At 67.8% G+C, this 9,854-nt stretch overlaps 2 protein-coding genes across 2 annotated transcripts in view; one reads left to right on the forward strand and one right to left on the reverse strand.

Moving 5' to 3' along the window:
• The window catches only part of H696_03595 (hypothetical protein), a 6,166-nt gene extending 1,979 nt beyond the window's left edge, over positions 1-4,187 (reverse strand). The window contains exons 1-6 of the mRNA XM_009497465.1: positions 3,694-4,187; positions 2,695-3,589; positions 2,062-2,493; positions 1,253-1,843; positions 787-865; positions 240-715 (exon numbers count right to left, since the gene is read on the reverse strand). Coding sequence (XP_009495740.1) covers positions 240-715; positions 787-865; positions 1,253-1,843; positions 2,062-2,493; positions 2,695-3,589; positions 3,694-4,103 — 2,883 coding nt within the window. The 5' untranslated portion in view covers positions 4,104-4,187. The remainder of the gene's footprint in view (positions 1-239; positions 716-786; positions 866-1,252; positions 1,844-2,061; positions 2,494-2,694; positions 3,590-3,693) is intronic.
• A 2,582-nt stretch (positions 4,188-6,769) lies between these two features.
• On the forward strand, positions 6,770-9,854 carry H696_03596 (hypothetical protein). Its single transcript, XM_009497466.1, has 5 exons — positions 6,770-7,002; positions 7,110-7,174; positions 7,311-7,393; positions 7,484-7,613; positions 7,743-9,854. Exons 1-5 carry the CDS (start codon positions 6,843-6,845, stop codon positions 9,822-9,824), a joined length of 2,520 nt encoding a protein of 839 aa, XP_009495741.1. The 5' UTR covers positions 6,770-6,842; the 3' UTR covers positions 9,825-9,854.

A 9,854-nucleotide genomic window follows, 5' to 3' on the forward strand; every position in this document is an offset into this window, starting at 1 on the left:
CCGGCAGGGAGAGGGAGAGGGAGAGAGAGGGAGGAGGGGGGGGGGGGGAGAGGGGGGAGGGGGAGAGAGAGAGAGAGGGGGAGAGAGGGGGGGGGAGGAGGAGAAGGGGGGAGGGAGAGGGAGGGAGAGAGAGGGAGGGAGAGGGAGAGAGGGAGAGAGGGAGAGAGGGAGAGAGAGAGGGAGAGAGAGGGAGGGAGAGGGAGAGAGGGAGAGAGGGAGAGAGGGAGAGAGAGACGCACGGCATTCGGCGCGGTCAGGTAGTTGAGCACCAGGCCATCAGTCACGCGGATGTTGAGCACCCGGCCCGAGCGCTCGAAGGCCTCCATGAAAGTGATGTCCTCGATCCAGGCCTGCGGGCAGACCCGAGTCAGAGGGTCGGGGTGAGGGCAATTGCGTGCTTCGGTCGCGTGCGACGCCTCCTCGGTGTCCAGAGACCGGATGGTGCACCCGCACCGGACCGACTGGTATTGCGATGAGCCGGACAGCAAATTGGCCACCATGTGCGTGGTGAAGCTGGACGCCGGGGGAGACCCCCCATGGACAGATGCGCCGGCGACCATGGGGGCCTGTTGGAAGCTGACCCGCAGTTTGGCCCGCACAAAGCGCCGCAAGACCGCCGCATCGAAGAAGACCCCATGCTGGATGAAGCGATCAAAGCGCCGGCGCAGCGAGGCCGATGAGGAGGAGAATCCCTCGACGGGAGCGTCGCCAGTATCTATGCCGGTGTCAGCAGACGCCGGGCACTTGGAGAATGGAGAGGCACAAACGGCGCGGCCATGGGCGTACCAGAGGGAGTGTTGTGCTGATAGAAGATGGAGAAGTCCAATGTCTGGTCGCCGGTGGTGAAGAACTCCCGAAGCTCGGCCTGGTGGCGGGGTGAAGAAAGCGAGAAGGGGGGAGACCCCGAGGAGGAGAGACAGCAGGGTGAGGAGGAGGCAGGTGTGCCTGGGAGCAGGCCACAATCAATGAAACACAACAGCAACGACAGCTCCCGCCCGGTCCCCCCCCCCCCCCCCCCCCCCCCCCCCCGAGCTGACCCCCCCCCCCCCCCCCCTCTGGGTGCCGTGCTCTCCCCCCCCCCTCCTCGTAGGTATATAAAGGAGGCCCTTCGGCGTATCCGAGAGAAGGGGAGACAACGAAGTTGTTTCCTGAATAATTTCCTTGCACCTTCCCCTCCCCCCTCCTCCTCCTAGCCAGTATGTCCCGAGCCTTTCCTTCACCGCGCGGCCCTGCCCAGGAGACAGACACGCACGTCGGTCCGGACGCAAACAAAGGCCGCCACGATGGCCCCGACATCGGTCCCATAGAAGATGGTCGGCAAGATGCCCCGCTCGAAGGGGTCGGGCGCCGGGGAGGTGCCCCGGGCGCCGGGAGACGGCAGCCGAAGCTGGGCCGTGCTTTGGCCGGCGGCCGGCGGTGACAAAACCAGCGATTCCAACAGGGGGGACGTCTCTTGCGAAGGGGTGGCCACATTGGGCCGGGCGGTGGAGGGGCCGCTGGCGCCCGCGCCCCGGCGGGGAATCACCGAGTTCCGCAACCGCAGTGGACTCATCTCAAAGAGGGCCTTCACCACACCGAGGTGCTGTGCCCCCCGGGCCGAGCCAATGCCCCCGCACAGGGCCAGGCATGTCCGGCCGAGGGACTGCTGTGCATGGCGCAACGCTGTTCGCCGCTCGGTGGCACTGAGTCCGCTGCCGATCATTGGCAGGCCCGGGTAGCCGGGAGCCTCGGCGGCTGAGCGTGTAGGTGCGAGGGCCGCCTGATGCTCCGGCGCCAGGAGCGTCAGTCGCGGGATATGTGGCAGCGACAATACTTGAATGGCCTCGGCGAGCTGCGAGACGAACTGAGTGCGAGCGCGCGCGCGTGCACGTGTCCGCGTGTGTGTGTGTGTGTGTCGGTGTGTGTCGGTGTGTGTGTCGGTGTGTGTGTCGGTGTGTGTGTCGGTGTGTGTGTCGGTGTGTGCGTGTGTGCCGGCGTATGACCGTGTGAGTGGGTGCGCCTGCAGATGTAGGAGAAAGGTAGCAGCATGGGGCAGCTCCAACAAGGGGCTACTTCACGCACAATCTCAATGAGGGCCTTGGTGCTGCCACTGACCCAGCCAGTGTAGAGGCGCCGGTCGGCCGTGCCGCCAAGATTGCGGATCATCAGTGCCCGGACCAGATACCGCAAGGCTACGTAGTCGCCGTTGCGCAAGGCGATATCCTGCGCGCAGCGGAGGCGCTTCACATGTGCTCGCAGGGCCGGCGCATCGAAGTACTCCTCCTCCTCCGGCTCTTCGATCGGGTCGGCCGGGTGTTGTGAATCACCGGCACAGGGATCCCCCCCACCGAGGGCCGCCGGCGGCCGTGGGGCAATTCGCCAGGCACTGTACCCGTCTAGACAGTCCAACGACAGGGCCACGCGGCGCCACTCGGGATATGTCCGCGCCAGGGCCAGCTCCTTCTTCAGAGCCGCCCGGGTCAGGCGGTCCGGCATCAGGTAGTTGATGAAAATCTGAGCCAGATACACCGGCAGCAGGGCGAGACATGGCATGAGGAAACCGAGAAAAATCGGCACGATGGGGGGGAGGGGGGGGGGAGGACAGGCGGGCGAGCGAAGGGAGTCAGCAGAAGGAGGAAGGCAGCGAGGCGGGCGCGGGGGAAGGAAAAAAGGGGAACGGAGAGCCGATGGCTGCGGCACAAGCGACGGACACACCTGGCACAGGACATAGAAGCCCACATACACCAGTGACAGGACCATGGCGCCGGCCTCAAACAGGTGACCCATGCGTCGACGGAAGGCACTGCGCTGGGGACCGCCCCGGGCAGCCGGGTCCTCGATCAAAAAGCCCGAGGGGGCCACCGAGGACAAGTCAAAGATGTCGGAGAAAGAGGCATCGCTCAGGCTGAGGCCATGTGCCCCAGGGGGCCCGGCCGATGGGACGCCGGCATTCATACCGGCAAACGGCCCAGGCATGGATCCCAGAAGGTCCAAATGAGAGGTCCCATGGAAGGGCACATCCGAGAGGGGCCCGCCGCCGGGGACTTGCCCCATCATTCCCGGGCCCCGGAAGAGCGGGAAGCCCGATGGCAGGAAGGCACTGGACCCACTCGACGGCGAAGGGGGGATCCCCTCGACGAAGTCCAGCCCGGCGAGCGGTCCGAGCAGGCTGCCCGTGCGACTGGGCGCCGGGGTACTGGCCCGGCCGAGGCCGTGCCCATGCTCCGGGCCCGAAGAGAAGGACGATGAGGACCTCGAGCTAGGGTGCCGTCCGGAGGGCCGCGGCGACCGATCGACATTCAGCTCCGGAGGCAAGGTGCCAGAGTCAGCCATGGGTGTCAGGGTCGGGACAGGGGCGCTGGCAGTCCGAGTTGTCCCTGGGGATGAGGAAATCGACGAGGCCGCCGAGTCGAAGAGGATCGACCCGGACAGCGCCATCGAGGACGCCGAGGAACCGGGGCTGTTGCCGTGCGGCGGCAGGCCCACGGCTCCAGGGGCCAAGGAGGCCGAATCCCCGGATGAGGATGAAGCCGAAAAGCCCTGCGAGAAATGGGGATTGGCCAGGCAGTCCAGCGCCTGGGCTAGCCCAGCGCCATGAGCGGGGAGCCAGCTGTGTGAAGCAACCACCAGGGGGGTCAGTGGCTGAGCGGGAGAGGGCGAGGGAGGGGGGAGGGGGGAGGGAGGGAGGCAATTAGGGGGAGCCAAAGCAAGGACCTTTGGCGAAGACCGGGAGACAGGGGGGCGGCGCCGGTGCCGCTGCTGGTGCCGGCATCGGTGCTGGCGGGAACGGTGGAGCGGGGGGTGCTGTTGCTGTTGCTGTTGCTGCTGTTACTGTGGCCGGCACCGGTGTTGGGGCTGGCGCCGATGCCGCTTCCAGTCTGGGAATAGGCGCGCAGGGTGTCATCCCAGGAAGGGGGAAGGGGCATGAGAGCCGCGGCCGCGGCTGCCGGGGGAAGAAACATGGTCGGTGGGAAGAAGCCCGCTCCCGGCGGGGGGAGGGCCGTGTCCAGGGTAAAGGCGGCCGGATCAAAACCCAGCAGGCTGGGCGATACGTCGCCCAAGTCCGGCGGTGTCAGTGGCTGGGAGGCACTTTCATCGTGCGCGGCACCCGGCTGGCCGCTCATCGAGGGCGGGGCACGCGGCGTCGGCAAGCGGGGTAAGGAGGAGAGCGGAGAGAGGGGGTGTTGGGAGGAGGAGGAGGAGGAGGAGGAGGGCGAGCGAGAGAGAGAGAGAGAGAAGGGAGGAAGAAAGAAAGAGAAGGAGAGAGAGAGAGGGGCGGGGGAGGGAGAGAAGACTGGGGGCTGTTGGCCACGCGTTTGGACGCGGAGGCCAGGCCTCAGCCAAAAAAAAGAGAGATCGCCGACGTGGCCGAGGCAGCCAAGTGCTCTCACGGGCCGGACAAGAGGCCAAGTGCGGCCGGAGGGGGGCGAGGGGGCAGACACCCAACAAATGTCTGTTATTATTGTTGTTGCTACATCGCCCTGTGCGGTGTTGACCGTGCGACACATCCGCGCATTGTCATGTTGAAATGCCCATTCTGGGGGGGGCGCTCCGTGTTACAGGGTAAAATCGGGCAGGAGCCGGGACAGGGGAGGGGGCGGGCGAGACTCGGTACCCCCCCCCCCCCCGCCCGAGAGGGACGAATACTGCGCGGCTGGGCTTCTCTGGCCGTCGGGGCCCGCTGGTCAGCCGGTGTTTGGGATGGCGTTTGAGAAAGGCAACTCGGGCAGGGGGAGGGGGGCGCCCGCGGTCCGGGTAGCATGTGGTTCTAGCACGCTCGCACGCGTGCGCGCGCGCGCGCGTACCTGAGGGGGGTGGAAGCGACGAAATACGCGACGATCGATCCGACATGGGGGGTCGATCGCCGATTGGGCACCCCCCCGCCCCCCCCAGCTTCGGTCGATATCTTTCAGCCGAGGGGCGGGGAGCGGGGCGCGCGGGGAAACGCGGTTGCTCCGTCGCCCGGGGCGTGGAGGAAGAGCGTTTCGGGTGCGCACTCGCGCCCGGCGGCCGCTCTTCGCGGTGCGACAGATCGCCATCCGGGGGGCCGGAGAGCGAGCGAGGTCGTCTGATCCTTCCCGTGACACATGATATCCCGGCATCCACATGGCCCGGTGCTCGTTAATCGACCCTTAACCCTGCGGCGCCCTTTGGAGCGCATCGCCACCTGTGCCCCTTGGGGTGACCCCCTCTCCTTGAGGCGTGTGTCCAACCGCGCACGGACAGTGGGCATATATGCCCGGTAAGCCCGCTCGCCGTGCGTCTGCACAGCGCTGTAACACCCGGTTTTGGAGGGGGGGGGGGAGGACGCGCCGGCGAGCACCGGCCCCTAGCCACCTTGGGGGGCAAGACACTGTGTGGTCGTGTTTTCCGCGGCCTCCCGCCGCCCCCGGGTCCCCTGGGCTGACGGTCGATGTTGTGGTTACGGGCGCAGTACGCCAGACGCGGGAGTGGCCGCGGGAGGGGCGGAGAGGGGGGGCATTCCTTGCGGAGAGACTACGGAGCGGGGCCGGTCAGGGGGGCCCCCCCGTCCCATGCCGCGGCCTGTCCCCATGAGAGCCGGGTCCGCGCGAACAGCTTGCCCGGATGCCAGGATTATCGACGTCGGGCCTCGGGGTGTCCGGCCGCGCATGCATGGGCCGTGCTGCCGACGCGCGCCGAGCGCGCCCCAGGGCCCCGGGGGAGGGGGCGGTCGCGGAAATTTCACGCCCATAAGCAAGGACACCCGCCGGTCGCCGGGCACCCGTGGGCTTCCTCGCCTCACCAAGCCCGGGCTCGAAGGGGAGGGGGGATCGCCGGACACAATCCACGTTGCGGACGGTGGTGGTCCCAACGAGCGCTTCATGCCCGTCCCCCCCCCCCCCCATCATCCCCACGGCGCCTCGCAACCGACCATCAGACCGTGCCCGACCCTTGGGCCGTGGCTCCTGCAGCAACAACGACAACAACAACAATCCCCTGCACTCGCGCACCGCACATGCGCACCCGCAGGCGGACATTCCCGGCCGGTGGCGGCCCGGGGCGCGGGCAGGGGCGTGGGCGTCGATTCGCCCTACTGGTCGTGTCCTGCCCCCCCCCCCCCCCCCCCCCCCCCCCGCCCCAGCTGTCCCCCGCCACCTCTCTCGCAGCAACAATGTGCCGGGCGCGGGGTGCCGGGCTTCACCCCTCGCCGCGCGTCCCGGCTTTCCTCCCGGTTGGGACATTCCCCACTCCACCTCGCCCCCGACATACCCATATGGCGTCCGGCGCCCACGCGGGGAGGGGAGCCAAGGGATGGGGACTGGCCGGGCGGGCCGGCCGGCCGGCCGGTGGCGACGAGGACATCAGCCGGCTCCATCGTCAGCCGCACCCTGGGCTGCTTGTTTTCCCTGGGCCGATTATACAACCGCAAACGCGGGGGGGGGGGGGGGGAAGGCCAGGAGGGGGCGACCAGCATGGGTGCCCCCCTCCACGGCAGGGTCGCGCGCTCCGTCTCGATGGCCCCAGCTGGCCCTCACTGCCGCCGCACCCGCACATGCGCAACATCCACACGCACACAGGCGGATACACACACACACACACACACACACACACATGTCGGAGAGATCTCTCCGGCATGTATGCCGTTTTTCTCGGGGCCCCCTGCCGTTCCCTGTTCCCGGGGCGCAGGTATGGCAACACGCATCGCACCTCCCCCGGGGGCTTCTTCCTGCCCGTGAGCACCTTCCCTTCCCCTTCCCTCGCTTCCGTGCTCCCTCTCCCCCCTCCTCTGCCCCCTGTGCCCCTTCTCCGGCCTCTGCTCTGCCCCCCCCCTCCCTCCCTCCTCCCGCCTCACCTCCCCTGGACCGGTGCTGGGTGCCCGCTAGCCACATACCCCTGCCGCGATGGCGGACACCTCGATCCTGGCCGGGCTCCCGGCGGCCAACACGCTCATCGAGACGGTCCTCTCTGCGTCATCCGGATCGTCTGGCGGCCTGCCCCTCGAGTATCTGCCCTTCGTCGGCCTGACCACCATGTCCGTCTTCAAGGTGTACTTCTCGATCAGTGCGCTCATGGGATCCCACCGCATGCATGCTCGCTCCTCGCTTTCCCTGCCTGCCTGCTTTTTCCCCACCTGTGCTCACATCCCTCCCCCCTCCTTCTCGACTCAGTCATCGGAGCCTTCCTCTCCTTCCGTGGCTTTTTCACTTTGCAGATCTCGCGCCATGTTTCGGCGGTGCGCCTCCCCAGCTCCCTCGCGCCCCCCCCCCCATCCCCCCATCCCCCCATCCCCTTCGGCTCTCGCTTGCTGGCCTTATCGGTGCCCGGCCCCAGCACTGACCCTTCCCCCCTCTGTTCCTCTCTCCTTGCAGATCAACTACCATGTCACCCTGCCGTGTCTCTTCTTCGGCAGCATCATTCGCGCTCTGGAGACCAGCCCGCTCTCGGTCATCAGGTTCGTGAGCCCCATGTCGAGTCAGTTTTCCCATCCTGCCTTCGGACCAAAGCTAATCCCCCCCCCCCCCCTGCCCACTACCCCATATAGCCTCATCGTCCCGATCGCACTCATCTATCACCTGCTGCTCTTCCTGCTGGGTATGCTCTTGCGCAAGGTCCTCAATCCCCCGCGCACCTTCCGCTGGGGCATGGTCGTTTGCATGCTCCTCGGCAATGTCGTATGTTCCCCACGCATCCATCTGGCGGTGCCGCCGCCGCTGCCGCCCCTTCACACCCGGTCGCTCGCCACCGTGGTCCTCCTCTCATGCTGACCCTTCCCCCCCCCCCCCTATTGCCGTCTGCCACAGGGCGATCTCATTTTCGCCCTGGTCACCTCGGTGTGTGGCTTCGTGCCGCCCTTCGCCCCGGGGGATGACACGCGAGTCTTCGGCTTCGCGGCCATGTACTCCATGGTGGCCACGATCATTTCCTTCACCGTGGCCGACGCCCTGCTGGAGGTGGACGCCCAGGAACTCCCCCGGGTGCGGCGGGAGCTGGCGCGCGCCATGCTCGACGAAGCCCTGGCCGAGCTCAGCCACAAGGTCCCCGGGGCCGAGGCCTCGTCGCTGATCCGCGATGAGGAGGACCTCGTGGAGACCGTGCGCCTGAGCATGGTCGGCGGTGAGCAGCGCGCCCGGCGGTCGATGGCCATCGCCGCGTCAATTGCCCGCGGGCACAACACCACCCCCGGGCCCACACTGGCCGAGGTGACCACCGTGGCTCCGCGCTTCCGCCCGGCCAACCCGTCGGAGATGGACCCCCAGTCGCGGGCCAGCTTTGCCAGCATCCGCAGCCGGCACTCGGGCTTCGATGAGACCGGGGCTCTGACCGCCGCCGGGGGCCCATTCAGCCCGGCACGCACATCCATGGCCATGGGCTTTTCGCCGGTGCTGGCCGCCGGGGGCAGTGGCTTCGCCAGCCCCGGGCCCGGGGTGGCGACTCTTGGCCCGGATTCCCTGGCCGGCTCGCATGGGTACATGCTGGATTCGGCCCCCCTGCGCAGCAGCTTCGCCGCCATGCACCACCCCGGCGCGTATCATCACCATCCCCAGCATCGCCGGATGTCGGCGGCCTCCTCGGCCCGGGTCAGCATGTCGGACATGTCGGCCTCGGCCGAGCTGAGCCACCTGCAGGCGGCCCATGAGCACAGCCTCATGTTGCGAGATTTGGATGATGAGTTTGGTCACTTGCCCATGCATGAGGATCTGGCCGATGAGGGTGCCGATGGTGGCCGGGGCTCCGGGTCCGGGCTGCAGCGTGGCTGGGCCATCGTGGTGTCTGGCACCCGGGCCGCCGGCAAGCGGGCCTGGGAAATGGCCCAGATGCCCCCGAACTTGACCATGATCTGTGCCCTGGTCATTGGCTTGATCCCGGGGTTCCGGCGGCTGTTCGTGGCCCCGGCCGACTCGTTGGCGGTGGCTGGAGGATCGGAATTCGGCCCGGCCCTGGGCTGGGTGCTCAGTGCGACGGATTTGACCGGGCAGGCGGCCGTGCCGCTGGGGTTGATGATTGTCGGTGCGGCGCTGGAGCGCTTTGTTCGTGCCGAAGTGGCTCGGTATCAGCGCCAGCGCGCGGCCGCGTCGGAGATCGCCGCCGGAGTGGCGGCCGCCAGCCTTGACACCCAGGCCGCCGACACGAATCCCCTGATGGCCGGCAGCACGGGCCATCCCGGGGATAACCTCTTCCCCGAGGAGGACGATGAGGATGCCTTCCCCATGGCGGACCTGTCCTCCCCCTCCTCGGGCATGGGCTATCCCCGGGCTGGCGATGATGACCGGCTGGCCGAGGTCAAGGGGAGTGGTGGGCCCTCCGGCGGCAAGGACGCCTCTCGGTCCTCCCCCTCCGGCTCCTCCGCCGTCACCACCATCGCCGATGGCAGTCCGCACAGTGTCGGGGGGAATTCCAGTGCCGAAGCCAGCGCCCCCGGGTCGATGCCCCTTCCCCCGGCATTCGGCGACACCGGCAAGAACCATCAGACCCTGATGCTGCAGCAGGCCGGCGCCGGGGCCGACATCGATCTGCTGGTCGAGCGACTGGTCTTGCCTTGTGGCACGCCGCTGGCCGAGTTCGAGGCGCGCATCCCGCTCTCCTCGACGCTGATTTTCTCCCTGACCAAGGTGCTGGTCATGCCGGTGGTGTCCTTCTTCCTGGTGCTGGGCCTCCGGCGGCTGGGCATCATCCCGGCCAGTGACATCCCGCTGCAGCTCCTGCTGTATCTGAACATGACGGTGCCGGCCGCCACGGCCGCCCTGCTGGTCAGCCAGCTGAAGGGCGGCGATGGGCAAAACATCGCTGGCATCATGGCCATCCAGTTCCTGGTGGTCATCTTCAGCTTCTCCTTTGGCATTCCGCTGGTCCTGCGACTCCTTCTGTCCATCGAGGGGTGGTAAGGGCGAGAGGCCACCAGAGGAATGGGCCGG

Source organism: Fonticula alba, assembly GCF_000388065.1.
Source record: "Fonticula alba strain ATCC 38817 unplaced genomic scaffold supercont2.5, whole genome shotgun sequence".
NCBI lineage: Eukaryota > Rotosphaerida > Fonticulaceae > Fonticula > Fonticula alba.

Excerpts from the sequence above, each read along its gene's own strand:
- H696_03596 (XM_009497466.1), top strand. The coding sequence starts at position 6,843 with ATGGCGGACACCTCGATCCTGGCCGGGCTCCCGGCGGCCAACACGCTC. Across the intron at positions 7,003-7,109 it reads CAAGGTGTACTTCTCGATCA|TCATCGGAGCCTTCCTCTCC; the intron begins GTGCGCTCATGG and ends TTCTCGACTCAG. Across the intron at positions 7,614-7,742 it reads GCATGCTCCTCGGCAATGTC|GGCGATCTCATTTTCGCCCT; the intron begins GTATGTTCCCCA and ends CGTCTGCCACAG.